The sequence below is a fragment of the Zophobas morio genome, unplaced genomic scaffold, assembly GCF_036711695.1.
Source record: "Zophobas morio isolate AGI-343-1 ecotype UQ-CSIRO unplaced genomic scaffold, CSIRO_AGI_Zmor_V1 ptg000108l, whole genome shotgun sequence".
NCBI lineage: Eukaryota > Metazoa > Arthropoda > Insecta > Coleoptera > Tenebrionidae > Zophobas > Zophobas morio.
This window is the reverse complement of record NW_026972213.1, coordinates 280,223-304,118: the sequence shown is the minus strand read 5'-3', so window position 1 is coordinate 304,118 and position 23,896 is coordinate 280,223. Positions and strand designations below refer to the sequence as shown.

The 23,896-nt window shown below is 33.6% G+C and overlaps 1 protein-coding gene and 1 non-coding gene across 7 annotated transcripts in view; both read right to left on the bottom strand.

Annotated features, from left to right (window-relative positions):
* Nucleotides 1–23,896, bottom strand: part of LOC135144640 (inaD-like protein) — a 501,533-nt gene that overhangs the window by 400,976 nt on the left and 76,661 nt on the right. For all 6 annotated transcript variants that reach the window (XR_010283205.1, XR_010283206.1, XR_010283204.1 and 3 more), the window contains exons 2-3: nucleotides 20,201–20,493; nucleotides 9,474–9,608 (exon numbers count right to left, since the gene is read on the bottom strand). Coding sequence is in view for 3 of the 6 variants with exons in the window: in XM_064076688.1 (XP_063932758.1) it covers nucleotides 9,474–9,608; nucleotides 20,201–20,206 (141 nt within the window). In the remaining 3 variants the exon portion in view is untranslated. The remainder of the gene's footprint in view (nucleotides 1–9,473; nucleotides 9,609–20,200; nucleotides 20,494–23,896) is intronic.
* On the bottom strand, nucleotides 1,306–1,379 carry Trnas-gga (transfer RNA serine (anticodon GGA)). Its single transcript has one exon. It is a non-coding gene; the product is annotated as a tRNA-Ser (tRNA).

Genomic DNA, 23,896 nt, shown 5'->3' with positions numbered 1-23,896 from the left:
TTATCTCATGTCGAAAGTCCAGTAGATGCATTATTGGAAACGTACATGTTCATGAATTTATATTTTTTGTTGTAAATTCTAATCTGCAATTGCAAATTTGCTTTACCTGTTTCCAGTAGCATGAAAATCAAAAATAACTCTTGGCATGGAAAAATTGTCAACGTTTTACAAACTGAGAACAGAATGTGTAATTATGTAAACTATGTAAACAATATACAGTTATATGAATTACAATATTTCAATAATAACCCACTGGATGATTAATAAATGATTTGGAGATATATATAGTCTATTATATAATTTCTTACAAAAATTTTCAGGAGTACCTACAACGTAAAACTAATTAAAACGTTGCTCCCTTTGAAGTTTTCAGAAAAGTTATTTATTCAACGTCTTCATTATTAGCATGAATTAAATGGCCAGCCCTTTTATCCCCTATACAGTAAAACAAACATTGCGTTTTGTTTTAATGTTGATGGTGTGCTTTTAATTATTTATTTAATTTAATTAAAAGCATAATTAACCTATGTTCACATACTGAACTCAGCGGTTTAATTGACAGTCGAGATAGAATTCCGATAAATTAAAAATGAAACCTTTTTTTAATAATGTCATAAACTGTAAGACCTGGATTTATTTAGTTTGCTTTAGAGTGAAAGCAAACGTATAACTTTGTGAGGTATGGTTAACTTCAAAAGTGATTTGTAGGTAAATATTTCTAGATTTATTATTTCTTACTAAAACAGTATTATTTGTTGGAACATTATGAACGACACAAAATCGGATTAGTTGGGAACAACGCTCAAAATTGCAGGTTTTCTTTATCAAGAATTGTTTATGTGAATATCATGTTTTAAATCTGATTATACGAGAGAGTACGTTTCCCAATTTGTAAAGTGGCCGAAGTCATTCATGGTTTCAAGTCTGGCAGTCAGCCTATGCTAATAATAATTTATATAAAATATTTGAAACTATTTAAGCAAAAAATGTATGTAATATGGCAATGTATCTAATCAGTACTAATCACATAAATCTCAGTGAACACGGTTTCATAAAATGTAAATCAACACCGACAAACCGTACTCGATTCTTCCAGTATATTTCGAATACTCTTGAGAGTATAAGACGCTATATACACGAATTTCTCCAAAGCATTTGACTTATTAAATTAATCAAACTTGATTAGATAACTTTTCATTAACCATAGTTAATACCAAATATCGTGGTTTTCGCTGAGTAATTTGTATAAGATTGATTCCATGAGTATAGTCGTGAGTGGTAGTGTAGGTAAGCAGAGAAAAATGTTGTGCCTCGGTGGGATTCGAACTCCACGCCTCTCGCTCTCCGGGCAAGCATCCTAACCACTGGACCACGAGGCCACTTATCTTTCTCTGCTTACCGACGCTTTATTGTGCCGCCACAGTAGAATTTGTATGTTAATCTAAAAGTGTATCCTAGTCTTGTGTGTAGTTATTATATGAGAGCAAATTGAAATTGAAAATGATTTGAATTTAATCAATAGAATGTTGTCAATGTTAAATATACAGCAAAAAAAAAAAAATAAAAGCTATCCATGATATACAAAACGTTAGAAGCAAATTTAAGAGATTATGTAAAGAAATCTGACAGTTATTCATCATTGTATGTTTCATATGTTAAGACTCCATGTCAGATTAAATTTTACAAAACTGTCAGACGTGAACTTAACATTAGTGTTCAAATAATGAACTTAATTTGAGAATTAGATATGAAAATGGTGTGCCTACAATGGTGTCGGAAAACTAGGTAAGTAAATGTGTCCAATAGTGCATTTATGTCATTTTTAATTCTTTATCAAAAAACTGACGATTTCTACTGTAACTCATATCACTGAAAATGATGTCATTATGATAAACAAAAACATAGCTTAATAGCTAGCTCTGTACTTAATAATGAATTGTTTCCTGAACGTTACAACCTGACACGTGATCGCAAATTTTCACGGGTGGATAGATTTGAGGTGGTGTTCCTAACAGTATTTAACGATCTATTCAATTGATCCCCTTCGATAGCTCTGAGCTAAATTGTGCAAACATCTTCTCATCTGAACATTTCTTTATCTAACTAGGTAGTACGGCACCAGCTACTACTTCCACGCACACATTTTTAAACTGATTACGTCCTCTGAATAACCGCGATTTCGCCTCCTATTTTAGATTCTAGTTGCCGCTGCGCTTCATTATTGCATTTGTGCGCTTCCACGTTTACGTTAACTCTTGTGCGGAGTCTGCCTCAGGCGTCTGTTGATTTTCACTAATTTTGAGTAATACAAATGGCAGTGAAATTTTCATTACGGTTTATCCCACAAACCCTTTCCCAGCCATCTCGACTGCGGCAAATTTACAAGCGTCTTTAGTTAAGCCGTCGTAAAAATTAGTGGCAGTCAGTAGACGCCTAAAGCAGACTCCGCACAAGAATTCTGGTCAAAGATTACCATGTTCCCGCTTGCAGATACTTTTCAGAGACTGCTAATTCTTCCCTTTTAGGGTTCTAATGCCTTTTCTTGAGTACAATAGGAAAAGAAAAACTCCAAAAACTCCACAAAAAAGCCCACATTGTCACGGTCGCGAGACTCTGGACTTACAGACCGTGAGCTGTTACGACGCGTAAAAGCGTTAGAACAGCTGATGACCGACCGCCATCATCGCCGCAGCTGTTCTTGTTCCTCCCCCTCGAGTGAACTTGACCACGCACCCTCGGAACAGAGTTGCCTCCAGTCGGTACCGTAGCGCAGCGCATTCACCTGACTGGACTCCTGCACCCCAGCAACACCCCTCGGGGAAATGTTTTGCCGGCATTATCACTCTCAGTACCCGAGGAATTATCTAAGGAATTCCTCGCGGTTTTGGGCCAGAATCCCACCACTCCCTTACAATGCCAGTTCACCATACCGCCACAACTGGAAAACCAGTGGTCTCATTTTTTGCAGCACGGTCTGGCCCCTGAGGTGAAAACAGAGCTGTTAACGAAGTTTCTGCTCCCGCAAACGTCTGGATTAAAATTCCCCCAGCTAAACCCTGAGGTTGCGGTCATTGACCCTCCGTCCAATGTCAAGAAGGATTCCCACTATATAGCAGCATAAAGCCAGCTGCTGGTAAGTCTATGGTTACATGCACAAACATTCACCAGAATTTTTGAGAGACCGCTATCATGTGATGCCAAAACAGCTCTATTTACCCCATTGTCGGAGTCAGCCAAGCTAATTGCCGACGCAGTTTATGCAAACTCCCAACTTCGCCGCCACTACCTTTTGAACTTTTTATCTAAGCAGGTAAAAGAACTTCTTTCACAGGTGCGTCTCAGGAGGCTCACCCTGCTAGATCTCCTGTAGGGCAAAAAACAGGGGGGGGGAGCACCTGGACGCCGGCACCAGGCCCTCAACGCCAAGGGAATATTTAAAGCGAAAAGTCCCGTCTCGTAGCACGTGGAGGAGCACGAGGCAAACAGCGAAGCAACCCTGTCGCACGAGGCCTTATCGCCGTTAGAGGTAGGTAGTCCGGTTATTGCAGGAAGACTAAGTAACCATAAAACACCTGTATTTGGATAGGTTAGCTCGGCAGATTTGGGAATGGTGTGAGATCCATGAGCTCTGTATTTACGCTGCATACGTAAGTTCCAAAGATAACTACTTAGCAGATCATGCATCTAGATCTCTGTCAAAAGAAACCGAATGGGCACTATCTGAAAAGGTGTATCGATCCATAACAGCGACATTTGGTAACCCTGAGGTAGACCTATTTGCATCCTACCTAAAACATAAATCCAAGACATACGTATATATCCTGGCCTCTAACCCCGGCTCGCTCGTGGTAGACGCATTTACATTGAGCCAAATCCTTTTATATGGGTTTCCACCTTTTTCGCTTATATTCAGAATCTTAAATGAGATCATTCTTGATAGAGCAGAGTGTATCTTGGTAGTTCCGGAATGGCCCACTCAACCGTGGTACCCATTGTTCCAAAAAATGTTACTGGCAGATTCCCTTATGTTGACGACAGGACTTGTCCCCAGTAGACATACAAGCAACGAAATTTGCCAGAGTCAATCATCGAAACAATGATAAATTCCTCAGTTCCAACCATATTAGAACAGTATCAGAGGTCACCTACAAACTGTGATGGACTTACTGTAATCAAAAAGGCGTAATTCCATTCTGTGCTACATGGCACATTTAATTCTAACCGTTCTGCCCTTGCTCTACTACTACCGATGTTGGTAATAACATTTATATAACCCGCTTTTTGAAAAGGGTTAAACAACAAATGCCAACAAAACCGAGATATTTAACAACCTGGGATCCCGCAATAGTTTTTCAGTATCTGAAAGCTCTTCCTCCTACCAGAGAACTCTCACTTGAAATGTTGACCTTCGCAACAGCTCACAGAATACAAACCTTATCTTTACTTCGTGTTTCTTGTCTGCGTTTTACTGCTTCCAAGGTTTGCGCCACAGTCGTGGACTCTATTAAGACCTCCTTAAGAGATGGCATTTATCCCAATTATGAATTTAATATTTTTACAGAAGAGCCGCAGCTCTGTGTCTTTACCACTTTCACCTCTATCTCGAGGCCACTCAAAATTTGAGAGGGAAGGAAGATTACCTTTTTATTATTTTCCGGAAGCCGTATACGCGCGCTTCCGTGAACATATTAGGTAGGTGGGTAAAACAAACTGTACAAGCAGCGGGAATTGACACAAATATATTTACAGCATATTCCTCTCTTCATGCCAACACTTCCGCTGCCGCTCGCAGAGGCACTGCCCTAGATACTATTTGCCAGGCCGCAGGATGGACATCTACGTCCAAAATTTTTGCTAGGTTTTACCAGCGACCTCTGGTCTCTGACACAACCTTTTCGGACTCCAGTCTGCAGTCCACCTCATCATGAACATTATATACACTTAATAGTTTTTTTCTGTAGACGCGTATATGTATGTACATACTTTTCAGTTGCGCAACAATGTTTCTTTCAACATCTACAAAGTTAGCTAAAGAAATGTTCAGATGACAAGACGTTTATACAATTAAACAGGTCGTTAAACATTGGCAACCATGTGCACGTTAACACTTTTTAGGTAGGTGGTAGCTCGCTAGAGGATTCTAGTTAGAGGGTTGGTAGATGACGGCTTGGTAGAGAGGTGAAAGCATCATTGTTGGTTTGGTTCTAGGTGTGAGAGCATGGTAAAAGGCGCGGTAAGTGAGTAGGTTAAGTTTAGTTGGCTTGATAGTTAATAAAAGGGAGGAAGCCTTTGTTTAACGACAATTATAAATAACGACGGCTTTCTAAACTGTAAAAATGTAAATTTTCGACTGACGCCAACCCGTGTATATTTAATTTCTTGTTTGTAAATTCACAGTTTATGTTAGGATTTTAGTCGTTAACTGGTGCTAACACAATTTAGCAGACATTAGATTTATTTAGATAAATACTCACTAGGATATTTCATGAAATTCACTTAGTCAGGATTCAGTCTTTTGTTTAACAAAGTTACGAATAAGTTTCTGGATGCTAATACTTAATACATTATAACACTTCTTAATTGTTCACGCAAGATTTCTAATAGTTCATTTACGGCAATTAAATTAACATAACTTTGCGCCACTGTGGAAAAAAGCCGTAGAAAAGTGCAGCAAAATTCATAATATCGTGGACTGCGAGATGGGGGGATTAAAGATTTCTCTCCTTATGCCGTTATCATCGCTATTATCATCATATAATCATCACATCACCGAGATAACTTTCTCGCAACCCTAAAAACACCATCACCGAGGAGGTTTTCCGCAACGCCTGATGTATTTTGTGTTTATTTATCATGTGTTTTGTTTGGGATAAACAGTTCACGATATTAACCTTCAAACCAAATTGTTTTAAGTAACCAATCACTTGGATCATGGCATAATGTACCATCATAAAAATTCTTTGTTTGAATTGTTGATAAAGTGTGGCACTTATTAATCTCATGTAAATTTATTCGCTTTGCAATTTTCACGTCATGCAATATTTCTCATCTCACAATTTTAACCTATGTAAATATTTTGTTGATGAATGTTTCCATCATATAAATTATCTGATGTCGAATTTTAATCTGAAATAAGAATTATTTGTTGTTTAAAATCTCACAAGATTGTATGGCGAATTTAAATATTGTTTATTGCTCTTTTTGACACTTGTTCAGTAGTAGTTTATTATTAGAGTTATAGAGATTGAACATTTAAATGGAACTGAGGTTAAATAATTATTTAACCTCATCTTTGTGCAGTTTCCGCTACGTGTTTTTGTATTATAATACAAGATGCAGGTTAGAATAGAATTCAATGGGGCAGTGCTTGCGATAGATAGAATCACCGTCGTGGGTAGGTGAACAGCCACGACCAGGAGCCCCAAACTCCGCTCGTGCTACAACGCCCCCTATGGATATTTTGTGTTCTAGAATGAAACTGACGTAGTCGATCGCCACATTCTCATAGCGCTCTGTTGCCGGTGCCGCTGCACAGTTTCTTATTAAAACTTTGTGTTCTTGTTGATTGCCATAATTTTAAATTTGCTGCCACACGTCTGTAATAACTTGTGTATTTGCATCCAGTTACTTTACTTCAGATTTTGCTTTGTTTTTAATAAATTTATGATTTTCAAATATTTTAATAATACGTTTGTTTTGGAGCTGAGAAGCGATTGCGAATCGACCCCCATTGGGCAGTGTGTTGGCAAGTCACGAGTCACCCTTGCTCGCTTTTTTTTTCTTTTTTTTTTTTCAGTGGAGGGATAAATAATTTTGTGTCCTCGATAAATTTTGTGTTTTATATAGCGGTACTTTTTCGACCTTGGGGTCCACCATTTACATGTGAACGCATCCCGCCATTTTTTCAAAAACACAGCGTAGGGTTCCATTTGTCAGATGATCACAGCCAAGGCCAAATTTTTTAATTTTTAAATTTTTCGCTGGCTTTCAATTTTTTTTTTCACATGTCAATTTAAGGTGGGATGCTTGGGTTATCATAACCCTTATTAGCTTTTTCTCTGTACGTATATGCGTATATACATACATACTTTTCAGCTGCTCAACAATATTTCTTTAAACTTCTACCTAGTTAGATAAAGAAATGTTCAGATGAAAAGACGTTTGGACAATTAAACAGGTCAAACGTTTTTATGTTGTTGGACCTTAATTGTGCTAGTCTTTTGATCTGAACATTCGGTCCCACCCACCCTAACGGACAAGAACAGCCCTTCCAAATATTGTTAAACGCTCACTTTATTTATTCAGAGGACGTAATCCTAATCAGTTTAAGAATTTGTGCATGGAACTAGTACCGGTGTAGTACTACCTAGTACCTAGTTAGACAAATAAATGTTCACCAATATTTATTTGTGTTTTTCTAAACCCTCTAAAATTCACACTTTTCTTTCTAATAGTCAAAAAACCTACAATTTTCGTAGCATTATGTACTTTGTGACGTTGATTGCACACTTTTAAAAAGTTGTGACAATATTGATAACGCTGTAGATTGAGACGGTGTAATTAAAATACAGTGTTATAAATCTTTCATACATGTGATGGAAAAATTCTTGCGAATAATCCCGCTGATGTATGGAAATATTTAAATAGCAAGGGTGGTAGTTCAAAAATTCCTTCATAATGACAATAAGTCGACGCACAAACGAAATAACAGTAATTTCACCTTCCTTAACCTACTAATTGTCATCAAAGTTGACATCTGAATTTTAAAACTCCACCGACAAGACTATTTCCTCGCCAACAGTTTGGGTTAATCACCCTAAGTTAAGATTAAACACTGAGTGAGTTTGCACCTAATATCTTTTGGAATGCAGAGACGTTTGGCGTTTTTCTATGAACGCGATAATCTAAAGATTCACCTAAACTTTAGTAAGCAATGCAAATATGAGCTGCATCGACGAAATCAACATTATATAAGAAATTCACGAAACGTAACTGATGAACTTTAATGACATGGAGTCCGATGAAAAGGAACGGAGAACCTCTTGATATAAAATTGGAAGATGAGGGAAAATTAAGATAAAAATGAATTAAGATTAATAACACCAAATAAAACACAAAATGCAGTTAAATCTACATTGCTATGCACGCTCCATATTCAAAAAAGTTTTTTTGCAGCGATCCATTAACAGATTTATAACAATATAAATCTAAAATTTTTAATATCAATCGTCAATATTCAATAAAAATTTATTAGAGCGAAAAATGGAGCTTTTTGTAAAATATTTAACCAAATTTCATATAAAAATTTATGTTCTCTTAACTTGAAAAATTATATGGACCGAACAGGTAAAAATGAATTCAAGAGATAAGATTAATAAATTTGCTATTGTTGAACGTTTTTCAGCGAAATTACAAGTACAATAGCATTATACGGTCGTAGGCACTGTTAAAGCAACTCGGGAAATAAAAAGTGGTGTTTAAAAGCAAGGAAAATTTATAATTGGAAATTTCGCGATTCCCAGATAACCCATTCACCGCTGTTTGTAGTTACGGACAGATAGATCGACGTATGTAATAAATGGAGATTTAAAATCTGTTCCGGCAGTTTGGTGGCAAAAGATTACACAGTTCCTATGGACTATAGAAAACATGTGAATATTAAACCAAAATTACATTTTAATATTTTAATTTATTTTGTATAACCCTATAAGTTAAAATGAACTATGTGTAGACTGTTTAACTACGGGTAAAGAATCATGTTATGCGTATGTTTCAAGTGAGTTTTCTATAACAAAATTTCATTATGACGTAATCAACATTTTAACCCGGACCTTTAGATCAATTTGATTGAAGAGATGCAATGTAGATAATATTAATAATATCAGTAATGTGTTCTTCATTTTCCAAAAAAAAAAACTCCAATTAACGAGATTATTAATTTTATGCCGAACACTTCGTTCAAGGCTGTGGTTGATGTGTTCTATAGAACTGAACAAAAATCATCAAGCATAAAGATATACCCAAACATGACAACCGCAAAAAACAATTATAGAATACCGGAAAGCCGTTATTTATGTTATATATTGAATAAACTTTACTTTCCTCTTTTACTTTATTTCTAAAAGTCGTGTTGTATCATAACTGAATCCCAGTGGTTATAAATTACGTCCCCTAGAAAGATGTAATTCATTACTAAATATTAACGTTCAGGTTTTCATCATAAATCTCGGTCATTGCGCAAGTGATTTCCATGGCATAAAATATATAGAACATATTGCCCTAAGAAAGTTAACTAATCCATTATACAACAACCAATTTTACGTTTTATGAACAATCAGTCATGTTTGAACTTTCCATATCTTATAAACAACTGTTTAAAATGGCGTTTGGTAATTATTACTGTTGAAATTTTGTTGTGTCTAACACGATGCATCTTACACAATATGCAAATTAATTACTTCGTATAAACTCACCCGATCGGCTACACCACCAGGTAGAATGGTTTTGACAACGACACCAGTGCTCCGGCCTCCTATTATGCCGAAAGCTAGACCCGATCCATCGTTGATCAAGTCGATTACTTCTACTTGGGCCCACTCGGTGTTCAACTGGAAAAAACAAATTAATTGAAAAATGGTCTAAAATTGATCACACAAGAAAACGAAAAACATAATTTAATTACACAAGGCACTAATTAGATTGAAATTTGTTTATCGTTACTTTACAAAGGAGCATCATTTAAGTAAATGGGTTATTAACACTTATTTTTTCTTTAGTTTTATTTATTTTAAATATTTAAAATTCAAATAACGTGAAATGGCATAACCATTAAATATAAAATATAGGTATCTAATAATTTTTGGTTTTGAGTAAAGAAAATAAATTTTATTTAGGAAAAATAATTATTTATTACAGTAAATATCTCGAGAATGAGCGGTAATGAGATTTTATTACCTCCCTAATATCGTCTCTACCCATCTCCATTTACACTCCCTAAGTTTGCGATACAGGATTTCCGCCTTGTTAGAAAATATCTCTCAGGTTCCCGACTGATTTGCAAATAATACTCCCATCTAATACACGTAGTTCAGTTTGTCTAAGCTAATTCGGATTCACAGTTTTCTTATACATACATGAAACAAGGCTCGTTAAAATACATTATTTGTCTCAACTAGAAATAAAATTAATTAAATAACATCTACCGATTCCGTAGTTGAACATAAAAATATTTAAACTATTGACTTAAAAATAGTTTTATCAGTTATCTATATATATAAAAATCAATTGCTGTTCGTTAGTCTCGCTAAAACTCGAGAACGGCTGAAGGGATTTATCTTTTCTTGGTTTTGAAATGTCCGTGGAGGTCTAGGGAAGGTTTAAAAGGTGAGAAAAATTCGAATAATTGCCGGTAAAACCCTAAAAACAGCACTTTTCTTCTTGACAACCAAGTGACAATCTTTTATTTCTAAAAAGACAAAAGACATCAAATGTTTCACAGTTCAGAACATGTTGTATTGGAAAATAGAATTTCTGTTTTTAGTATTTTTGTTTCTCACCGTTGAAACCTTCTCTGAATTTCCATAAATATTTCAAGACCAAACTTTCAGCTAAAAGATAAAAAAATTCTAAAAATTTTGCATGGGAATCGCCACTTCGAATTAATTTGAATAGTTGGCGTTCCTGACGGACCTGTCGTCTAACTGACGTGTCATACAAAACTAATTCTTCCGTGCGATTGTGAAAAGTATATTGCATTTCAAGTCGTTCTTTGTTTTTTCGTAAAAAAAACGTCGTTTATTTTAAGAAAAGTCTTGATTAAAGTGAATTTAGTTACACATTGCGAAAGTGTCTTATTAATTTTGATCTGCCATTCTATTTACCTATAGTCACTTTGTTGGTTTCGACAAAACCTCAAACTTTACCGTTATTCGAGGATTTAATTTGAAGTTTTCAATATTTTAAAATTCTCAAGACAAAATTTACAGATTTGATTGACTGTGAAAATAATTCTGTGTCGTTTTATGAAGTTCATTACAATGTCGAGAAGACGACAAGTTGACATAGGTCCACGAAGTCAATCCGCAATGAATTATTTCATGGGTAATTCGGATATGGAAGTTGATCAGCGTTGTGCTCATAATCAACATAATCAAACATTGAAGCGAGACATTGGGGGGTATGAATAAAACTGAGTAGATACTCATATTCGAAGTACGAAGTACCTACTTCATTATTACTCTTATATACCTGAGCATCTACTCTATGTACTGAGTACCTACTTGAAAACATTGCATCTCCCCGGACACAAATTGAACATCTACGTATGCGTTTTGTGAGCATTTAATCTAAAAATGAGCATCGGCGTGACAAATGACTGAGCTGTCTGTAAAGCAGCTTAGAACACGAGCAGGATCGTTGTACGAGTGAATTTTGACTAAACATGGATACTTTCATGAACGTGGAACGTCGTCAAAAGGTGCATTCAGTTTGAAAAACACATTAGGAGCGGGAATATCGAAAGTTTTTCAGGTAATTGACTTTTATTTATGCATAAATTGTGCAGTGCGTTTTTTCTAACAGAGAGATTCCCATCTCAAGGTGTCTACCCCATACTAACTTATATTTTGGTGACTCGAGTTTTGAGTGATGAACACTGTCACTGTTTTCCTTTTTTGTTATATCGAGATGCTACTTGAGCATCATTTGTTACGTACTGAAGTATTAGCATTATATAGAAAAAGTAGAAATATTTTGATTTGATATTCGAGTAGATACTTCGTATTTCGAGTATGAGCATCTACTGAGTTTTATTTATATCAACCATTGTCAAAAAATTGATCGACCGTTGTTTCGACAGAACTTCCTTCGCACCAAAAGTATAATGAAACATATTCAGCATTTTCAAGTTGAGTCTTTTCTTCACACAATTTTGTGATGACCTAATCAACATTTACGATCAACACGTATACCACCTTCGATTGGTGCAGTGTAATACTAAAAATAACTGTATTGTATTCCCAAAATTATCTGCGAAAATCGAGTAAGCCGTTCCATCAATTTTTTGGGGGGAGTAAATAACTATTCTTAACAATTTACCATGCTTACAATAATTTTAAAACGTCTGCAAGATCTCAAAGTATTCATTTCGGCAACTTGAGTTATTCTCTAAAATAAATTGACTGATCCATACATTTTTTTGAGTCACTGTAAAAGCAAATGTAAAAAATATGAATGAAATGATAAATTACGAAAATATACTGATGATATTTTGCACATTTTAGATATTATTTATTCGGCAAAATCTTGAGATGATGTCATCAAGTTTTTGGGCTTGATAAACAGATATATTTTGATTAAAAACCTACCATGTCAAACAGTAACTTCAAAACGTCTGCAATATTTCAAAATTCAGTTTTGCAATTCTTGATTCAATCAATAAAATAAATTGACTCAGTAATTAATTTTTTTGAGACACCCCCTATAAGCAAACCTAAAAAATATGAATGTAATGATAAATCACAAGTATAGTCTCATCCTATTTTGGACATTTTAGATAGGATTCATTTGGCAAAATTTTGGGCTGACGCCATCAATTTTTTGGAGGGAATAAGTAAATATATTTTGAATAAAAATTTATTATGCTTATCATATGTTTAAAACATCTGCAAGATTTCAACGCATTCGGTTTTGCAGATTCAAAATTAAATTGTAGGTGAAACGAAGTTCACAGGGTCAGCTAGTATTTTATAAAACTGTTGCTTAAAAAACATTCGTTTCGCTACGCTATATCGTGGGAGCGATCTATGGCTTTAATAGAAAGCTTCATACAACTTGAAAAAATTAATGATCAGAAGAAAACAATTAGGAGAGATTCAACTAGTCGTGCTGTGACTATTATTTACACTTCAGGGAGGTTTTGCGTACATACAGAACATTTGTCTCCATTTTGTTGACACTCTTGACCAAACTTGAATTTTTGCGATTTATCATTCATTTTATTTACACGCCTCGTCTTCACCATAATGTGTCAGCTTTTATTAAATCTCCTTTTAAATGTGCAGCATGTTTTTGCACCGTTAATATGTTTTAAAAAATGGCCACATAAATTCCCACATTTCAGTGTTGGAACTTTTAGCTTGGTAATACTAATTCAACTACTCGTAACAAAAATTATGTTGACCAACACAATAGAAATGCTACAAAACATAATAATATTCAGGCGTAGTAGAGCTTTGCTGTCAACGATCATTGTGGTAAAGGCTTGCAAGGCCTGTATTAGAATTAGTGGAAGCATCTGGTGAATACTTATGGTAGTATTACCCACATGACCCTAATTGTGGCAACTGAAACAAACTATTTGTATCCGTTGAATGTAAGCCTAAATCCTGTCATGCAACTAACGATTTTGAAACCAGTTTGCTGTGTTGCTTGCAAAAAGATCAATCATTGAATGTTAATTGATCTTTTATGTTTAAACAAATCTTCATAGATGTCAACATCATTATGATATAGCTCCGCACTGAATAAATATTGAAGTCAAATCTCCTGACTTGAATTCAAATAACGATTTGTTCCTTGACTCACCTTTCTTCAGTATGAAATATTACGTATTAATAAAATTTGTTTCACGCAAAGTACAATTTATTAATTTTATTTTTTCTGAACAAGGTGCAATGACAAAAACACTTTTTCCTTTTTCCAGCACAAAACTCACTTAATTGAATAAAATACCAGGACTCCCTTCTTGATTTAACCTCAAATCCTGAACAAAGTAAATTTCCTCTAACAAAAGTAACGCCACCGCCAAGCTTACGCTGGAAAAATTAGTCCGATACTATCCCTGTCTTATCATTAATTAAGCCCTTCTTTTCTATTTCCGTTTCACATAATTTGCTACACTTTTAAAAGTAATAAGAAATGTAGTCACTTGATCAGTCATAATTAATACTACGTAATTCGTAAGACTTTGTAAAATCTAATTCTGTAAATAGAACTGACGTTTTTTAAACACTTAACAGAAAAAATTTAAATGTTAAAAAACATTTTGTAGTTTGTCTTTCAGTTCAGTTTAATGAAAGAGAACCTTAAAATGTCAATAATGTCCAACATCTGTCTGTTCAAGGAGAACAATTCAAAGTTTCTAAAGTCTCCATTGACTGTCTTGTACATGTAATTCGATGCTTGGAGCTTTTGGTTGAATATTACTGAGATTGATCGCCAGTTCACGTCATAATTATTAGGTATCCATAAATCATTTTTTGTAAAAATGTAATGTCTAATTAGAACCTCCATCAAAACTAGGTAAATATTAAAAAGAATTAAAAAATATGAACTCTGCACAAACGTTACATTATCGTGAATTACTCTTAAATTAATTAACCGCTTTGGTGTCTAAGCTTTAAAACAGAGATAATTAATAAATTACTTAATACTTACTTATTCGAAGCTTCCACTCATAATACGATTTCGTGTACTCGAAAGTCATTCAGAAAAATAAATAATGCTTAGAAATCCTCTCAGAAAATCACTTGTTTCGATTTAAAAGAAATAATCCTCTTTAGCTAAGTAAAGTAGCAAATGCTTAATCAATATAGCTTACAGTAAAAAAATAATTCCACGCACAGTAATCTTACGAGTGCATGAAAAATTCAAACTTTATAGAATAATATTTGGCGAGATTGTATGGAAAAGTTGAAACTAAATCGCAACGCATAGTTTTAAATTCTCCAACACGGGAGCAGTTCTTGTTTCGTAAAGGCACAGTAACATTATACGTCTGTTCACTTGATCCTTCTGCAGCAAAGATGCAGACTAGGACAACCATTCCCAGCAGGTTTACATAAATTTGTGTAGAAAAATTCTTGCTGTAAGGGAAAGAATAAATTGAACTTGGAAAGCTTTAACCCAGCGCTGTTATGTCAGGTCTGGTAACTTTCCGAAAACCAAAATGGGGAAGTGAATTAACCTTGATTAAGGTAGTACACTAAGAAATGAATTAAATACTTTTATAATTCTAATTTATCGCTGTCAGTGAACGTCGGTTTAACACTTTGAAGATATCATGTCAAACTTATTGCCTTATTTCCACTACAATTTATTTCTTAGTAACTTGAATTTACACGACTAATTACAGACTAATAATTCGAGCGCAACTTGACTTGACTACTTTCAACATTCACTAGACTCGACTCGACTCGACTGAATAATAATTGTTCCGGAAGGTGGTCTCTATTTAAACCCATACTTAACTTGTAGATGTTTCATGATCGAGGTTTCTCTCGAATACCCATCGCGACTTCCGCTTCCAGTTTTTTCTTTAGTGAACGCCGCCCGTCCGTCGTCACCGACGATGAGTCACCCATCATCGCCATACGGGGGCGGCGTATGGGTTTCTTTCGTAACAATATCTTTATCAAGAATAATGCGTTTATTAGTTCTATTGTATGAGAAAAAAAACATTTTTAAATAATTTATCAATGTGTGTGGCAAAAATAAAATTTTCATTTAAACATACGCATAACGTAACAACTGTGACAGCTGCCGTCAGAAATTTTTGAATTTATTCATTACAATTTAAATCGTTTAAAAACTAAATAGATAATTACAATTATTTCTTCAATTCATTCAATTTAATAATAACATATTGTGACCGTAAAACCGTAGAATAATTAGCGCGAGCGTTTCATTTATCATTTATCGAATACAATTTATAATAAAATTTAAAACTATCATAATTCAAATATAATGTTATTTATCATCATCTAGGCGTATATTTATTATTGTTCATTCTTGCAAATTCACTATGTGTCAATTACAGTGTAAAACAAATTAAAAAGACAGGAAGTCGAACAAAACTGCTGAAAAATTAACATAGTAAATAGATGTAAAAGAAATGTAATAAAACAGATATAATAAAAACACAAAACAATAGAAAAAATAATAACTTCGTGTAATATTCAGCTCCCTTTTTTTACAAACACATTTCAAATTTGCAGGAAGCATATCACGTGTACCACAAACAAAGCGTGTTTATATCGCACTTGCGTATATGTTTTCATTGAATCATAATAATTTTTCGTATTTTGTAGTAGAAATCAATGTTTTTTTACAGTTACAAAGTTTTTGACTTCTAACGTTAAGAACTTTAGAGTCCAATATCCAAAGTCACAGTCTTCAAGATAGGCAAAGATGACTCTGGTGGATTTTTTAACTTTAAATTTACAGTGATTTTGAATTCGATTATCTCATTAATTATTATCAGAAAAGAACGGATCTAAAATTATTTAAATGATGATCTCTTGCCCCTGACGCATAATCAATTCATCATGCATGTTAAAGTGTATTTTTTGTTAAAGAGTTGTAAAACATTTTTCTTAGAAGACTACAGTCACGTTAATGTGTTCTACAAATTATCGAGGATACTAGAAGGGTCTTTCTGAAATATTACAAAAATTAGAGCTTTTACAAATAACAGCGAAAACTAAAGGCATAGTAATAAAATAACAGTAATTCCTCATGTCGAAACATGTTTTAATAATCTCAGTTAGTTTTTGAGATATCATAAATTTGTTGATGTTCCGAAATCACTAACAAGTCTAGTTTCTTAGATCATTTGTAGGCTTCGGATCTTAGGTTTTTTGCGTTTTTATATCTACTTCAGGCATTGCAGTGAAATTTATATATTTATCCGAATTTAAAAAAATTCTGTTTATTTAACGCCCATTTATTTTTACCTAAAATGCCTAATTTACCGTTAGAGAGGTAAAGTGTTAATTAAACGACCTAACTGTAAATTTTAAAAGACTTAAAATAGGATTCCACGACCAACGAAGCGGACGTGCTTGCACAATAGGGATTTTCCGTGAATTCATTGTTTTGGCTGGCAGATTGTTTAAAAATGGGTTGTAAACAACGTCCTTGAGTTTAGTGGTACGGGTTGGTGTTGCCAACTGACATTTAGATTATAGCCGGAAGGAGGTGAATCTCTGAAAAAGCATTTTATTTTATAAGTTTATTGTTAGTGATACTGAGTGTCTTTGCGTATTAGTGAGTGTGCTGGGGCCGGTTTTGATTTTTGTGCATACAGTAAAGAACCCTCAAAATGCCTAAGGTAAAATCATCCATGAAAGATAAAATCAATTTATGGTTAGGGAATAATTTGGACCAAATTTTCAATTTCCCTCTTCAACCAAACACAATGAGTTATTCTGCAAAGTGTGTGTAAAAGTTCTAAGAATACATTTAAAATACTGAAGCCTGAATTATGTTCACATTTTTGTTTCCTAGTTTAAGTGCGAAAAAAAATCACACTTTGAACAACACTGCATTGGCGATGCACATAAAACGAACGAGAATAAATCCAGTAAACAGACTTTATTAAACATTTGTTGCGACAATGATTTTACGCAATTTTGCACCGACTTATGTAGGACATTTGCCGCAGCAAATATTCCATGGAACAAAGTTAGTTGTCCTGAGTTTAAAAATTGTATACATAAATATACAGCAAGGCATTTACACTCAGAAAGCACTCTGAGAAAAACTTATTTACGAAAAGATTAGGATATGGTGAGCACTAGAATTTTTATTTAAAAACTTTTTAACATAAATTTTATAATTTACAGGTAATTGAACAAATTAGAAATTCTATTGGCAATAATGATATATGGATTAGCGTCGATGAAACGACGAACAGATTATTAAGATACATAGCCCATTTAGTAATTGGAAAGTTATCTTCTGAAGAAGCTGGCCGTCCTTTCCTACTAGCTTTGAAACAGCTTGATAAAACTAATAGCAACACAATCTCGAGATTTATAAACGAATCATTGGGTGTACCATTGATAATTTTAAGCAATGAAATTATTATAATTTATTTAATTGTTAATTTATAGCTTTATTGTGGCCAAAAGGAACTGAACACACAAAAGTTAAATGGTTTGTATCAGATGGTGCTTCATACATCATCAAAACTGGTACTAATTTGAAAGTGTTTGCTTGCTTTAATTTGATCGCCATTTTTTTGCGATAACTTAGAATTAGTGGATGTAACTATAGATCGTTTGTTTATTTAATCATTTTTTTGTTTGTTATACAAAATATTTGTTTCTATACTGTTTTGTTTAATGTTTTTTTTTAATATATATATTGTTTGATGTGTGCTTTTTCGTTGAGCAAATATTTTTTCCTCCAGGTTTTAACCTAAGCTAAGATTTTTATAACCTAATTCGTCAATTTTGGGACCTAAAAATGTCTCCTCTATTCATTTTTTAACGACCTAAACTTTTGACAATGCCATTAACATTTTAATAAAGACTGTTATATTAATTTAATACGTACACTGTGTTCCCAGAATGTTGGAAAAATGAAATAAATGTCTTCTAAAAGTATTCTAAAAAAGATGGGTGGATCAAAAAACGCATATTATTTTGCACAATTTAAACAGAATTACTTAACAAGCTTTTAAGGCGAAGTCATCAAAATTTTGGGGTTGGGCAAAAAAAATCGATTAGCGAGTTGTCGGGTTGATGATACCCTCAAAGCTGTTCTTATTTTAACAAAGAAAATAATATTCTCCATAATTTTTTTTGGGGGCATATCCTGTACAAACAATTCAAAAAACTAAAAATATATTACCAATAGAAAACAACACTACATTTTGGTGCATATTTTTTAACAATTAGATAGTTCATAAATTCTAAAAAGTATATGTACAATATGCGCACATCATTAAAGAGTAAAATCCATAATTTCACACGACTCTTTTAAAACATACCAAACCTTCGTTTCAAAGCATGAGAAAGCGCAGTACTTTAACAAACATCTTGATTGATATCAATTATTTAAAAAAACTGTATATAACAAGGCCAAATCGATATACCTACGCTTATTATTTTTGTACAGCCTTCCATAAAATTAATATGGATCTGTTACTGAGTTTTATAGAGACGGAATTTAATAATACCTTTGATGTCGGCTTACTGATTACATCAGAGGCAGAACACAGTTTATTCACATCAGTGCTTATATTTTAGATGAAATTCACGCTACATTAAGAATTTCACAGGGAAGTCATATTGACTCTGATTTTTTTCTTAGCAAAAATGACGTAACTGATTGCTTTAATTAATATTGCAAATTAAATATATTATCTACAAATTATCTAAAATTATTTATTTTTAAAGATATATACTGTGAATATTTTTAATGTGACTTTAAATGTAAGCAAATGTAAGGCAATTTCATTTACAAAAAATATGAACCTGAGTTAGTTATATTTCACGTGGAAAATAAATTTATGAACTGAGTAAATTTTACTTGGGAATGTGGAGTCACATTTAATATTAAATTAAAATTCTACATTCACACAAAAAATTTATAAAGCTCAGAAACACGTAGCTTTACACAAGCCTGTATAGTGAGTGTAAAAACTTCACGAACTTTCAATCTGAAATGAAAGTCCACTATTTCCATTTTTCTTCTCAAAGTGGCTATGATTTCATAATTAATAACTAAGGCTCGGATAATATGCAAACTGCAATAAGTAGCGACCTTTTCTAATAATGCGGACGGGTTTTTCCAAGACTTCATTTATGGACACCCCAACTGGGCGTATTACTGAAATTCTTTACTTAACGGCCTCTAAGCCGAATCTTGTAAATATAGATAGTTCTGTAAATGTATTTAACGAGGGGTTGGAAGAGATGGAAAACCTAGCATGGATTTGTAAGTATTTCATTCTTCGGTTTCCAAATTCATTCATCATTCGTTTACGAACTTGACGACAGAGTTAGTTCTAGATGGAGATGGTGTTTTTTGCAAACCTTGCGGCAAAGCAGTAAGTAATTTTTTTTTTGCATATTTGCGCATATTTACATGTTTTTTCTGCATATAATTCCGAGCTTTATTTACAACAAAGTTATTCTCATCTACTTTTTTCGACGTTTGAATGTAAAAACTCTTGCCTTAATTAGTTACGTTATACATATTTATCAAATATTTATAAACGGCTTTTCGATCAACGTTCATTAAACGAACTGAGCAGATTACTTATTGATATCCGAGGATACCGTTTGCAAACATAAATTAATAATGACACCAACGATTTCAATTAAATGTATGACATTTGCAAATATTTTTCTAACAATAATACAGATGCAATATTAAACCTTTCAACTAAGAATTTCATAAATTAACATACCACCATCTCGATGAAGAGGACTTTAATTAGTCCAGTATTTCACGTGCGTGCCAAATAGCTTTCGATCCTTTGTGCTGCTGTGGAAACCATCTGAAAGCCATTCCTGCTGTTGCTTGCTCCACATCGTTATCGCTTGATTTTCGTACATATGCTACAGATAGCTTTCTAAATGTGAGCTTGAAGGTGTATTGTGTCACGTGACTTTTGTGATAACAAGTTAGAGTCGAACATCTTTGTAGTAACGTCCATGTTTTGATTACTTTGTGGGTTTGGCGGTCTCTTTCCGCTAAATCCTGCAACAAGAAAAAACTTATATAAGTATAACTGGTAACGTATTTCACCTAAATTAACGGTTTTTACAAAACTGTTATCAGTGCGTGCCCCTATCAAAACAACAAGTAATCGACTCACAGAAACTCGACCAAGTTTAGTATCTGTTCACAGTGAATTAAGTATGCCAGACTCATATTAGCGCCACCGACTTCGAAACTTTTCTGAATCGCATTAGCAGGAGTTGCGCTTCGAATTTAAGGCCTACAGGAATACTCCATTGGTAGTCGTTTCTACCACAAGTGGGTTCTCCACCTTTCTACTTAATTGACATGTGACGCTTTGAAGACGACAAGAGTAAACAACTTGTGTCTCTGCAGCCGCAGATCGATATTACGGTCAATGGGAGCAACTCCCTGGCAAAAAAGGATGTCAATAGGAAATATCTGCTCGCAAAACGTTTGCTGCTGGAATGTACGCAACGACAATCAAGGCAATTTAAACGATATCAATTTTACTCGAGTAGTTCAACTTCTATTATGAACAGTTTCTGTTTTGAAAGAGGGGTGTTGTTTACCGTTTACGGCAAACAAATTAATTGAATAAACGACAACTGTCAGTCGACTAAATTTTATAAAGTTTGTCCTTAGGTTAATTGAAAACAAACTTATTTTCTCAACAATTTACTCAAAAGCAACAAAATAACCAATTAATCAACTTTCAACTACAAGCATTTGTAACAAAAATACATCCAGAACAATACAAACAATTATTATTTCGCTGCGTTTTCTAATTATCAATTTCAACTTTTACTGTCGTTCCAGTTAAAAACGCGGTTGCAACCTTACCTAATTAACTTGTCTCTTAAAATTTATGAGATTCATTTATACGTTATTACAAGTCTGTTAAGAAGAGTATTAACCTAAAGGGTAAATCCCTGCTCCCTAACATATACAGTAATTCCAAACTGTAGAAATGTAGAAGCGATTTCATTAAATTATTTTACAATATTCGATTATTGTAATAACACTGAAGTCTTATAACTGCATAACGGTGATTATAAGTCACTGAAATTAACAATATATGTACAACAAACTACAAACATTATTGAAATTTCAAACAAATTTCGATGAATTACCACTTGAACCGTAACGACTTCAAAGACTGATTTACCTTTGCCGTCAACGTGTGCACGTATTAATTATACGCGAATAAATAACTTCAGTTACTACATTTTTAAATGAAATTCTACTTAAATACACAGTGTATGTCCCCGGATTGAGTTCACAAGAGGCAAAAAAAACTGTTTTTCTATTTTACAAAATAAATAGACAATCAAACCTACATCTGCGAGTCTCCAGCAGGGATAAACCGAAATAAGTTAAGGTATTTTCATAATTGTCACTAGAATAAAAAATATTAAATTTAAAACATAAAAACTTAAAAAAATTTTTCTGTATATTATTGAATCGAGACCAGATGACGGTACAATACTCTAAATTTGAACAAACTAAAGAATTGTAAAGTGTTACCGACGTCCGGATATTCTTAAATTCAGTGCACGATCTTAAGATAAAACCAAGGAGCGAAAAGTACGACTTTACAATTCTTTAACATTTACTACATCATTAATATATCTAATGAACAAAATTGGGCCCAGATGGGAGCCTTGGGGCATACCCTATGGAACGTGAATTGCGTTTGATTTAATTCCGTCAATTTCTACGAATTGTTTTCTACCACTCAGGTATGATTCTAACAATGCTAGAAGATTATCAATACCTAGGCAATATAATTTCAACAGTACCTAATCTTTTTATGTGAAAACCACTTTCCAAGCTGTTTAACACATAATCAGCAAACACAAAAAGATTTGTCATGGTTGAACGGCTCTTTATGAAACCATGTTGTTCTTCAGCTATTATTTTTCGGGCATTAAAAGAAATAATATCTGCAATTATAGAATCTAAAACTTTGGCCACAGGTGATGCCAGCGAAACACTTCAATAATTTGAAACCTCACACTTAGATCCTTTTTTGTGAATAGGCTTAAGTACTCAACGGAAAACACATATTTTCAGTACATTCTTTCAAAAAAATCACTGGTATACCGTCAAGACTTATACCTCAAGAACTTTTTAATGATTTCAACTTATTAAGTGTAATTTTTTCGGAGATAGTGACAGAGTTTACATCAATAACACTATTTAAGGAGTTGGATAAAAAATCGCAACTATTGTGATCTGTTGAATATACTGTTTGAAAAAATGAGGCAAATAAATTTACTATAGACTGGACAGTGTTCGCTCTTATATCACTGTGAAACATTTTATTGGGAATATTATTTCTATTAGATCTATTGGAATTAACAAATTTCCAACAATATTTACAATCTGTTGTAATTTTTTTGTTCTACCTTTAGTACATATCGCTGTCTACATGATTTAATAGCATCTTTATATTTTTTTCTTAGAGAACTAAATGCTAGATAGTCAGCCATTTTATTAGTTCTTTTATACATTATGTGAGTGCTCTTTTCACCCAATATAAGTGTCCTGGTACGCATATCAAACGATTGGGGAAACTGATAATTAAAATTAGTTTTTAATGGTACCTACATATTCAGCTATTATTGAATTAATCTGACCAGTCAATTAAATTTAAGATGACTATTCCATTTGCCTGTCATTTGTAAAAAAATAGACCAATAGAAATACGAGTTTACACCTCTGTTACTATGGTTTCAACGAATTCTACCGAATATTCCACAAGTGGAAATATCATCGGATATATCACTAGTGGTTCAGCGAAGATTTTTAACAAATAAACATTTTCAAAATTAACAACAAAACATATATTTATTAAATATTATTTTTTTTAATTTTCCGAACTCGCATTTGTTGACATGGAAATCGAATCATGTCTAAAATTATTTTGAATATGTTTTGAGTCAGTCTGAATAAAAAAAGTGTTGGTTCAAGGCTCTTTGAATAGTTTACCGATTATCAGTCGTAGTCCAAGTTATGTAGACTATTTTTCCAACTGGTTTCACTCATTCAATTGTGCTTGTGAATCTTACTCGTGCTAACGCACTCGTGGATTCATTTGCAAGCCCTATTATTATTATTATAAGACCCACTACTGACCCGGAAATGACCGCCATTCAGGCAAGACTTCTATCATTACGGGTACTAAGACCAAGTAATGATATGCCTTGATTAGATCAACAAAACAATTTTCGAGATTCTAGAATTACAGCATACAAATTAGTCTGCTATTATTCCCTAATCTCACCCCATCCCCAAAAGTCTAGCGTAACTACCGATCATTTATCCGCGCATCACTTGAAAAGTGACCTACACTACTCTGACCTACTGGTGCTAATCTAATCTGACTGACATGATCAGACTGTTCGAGAAACTTACG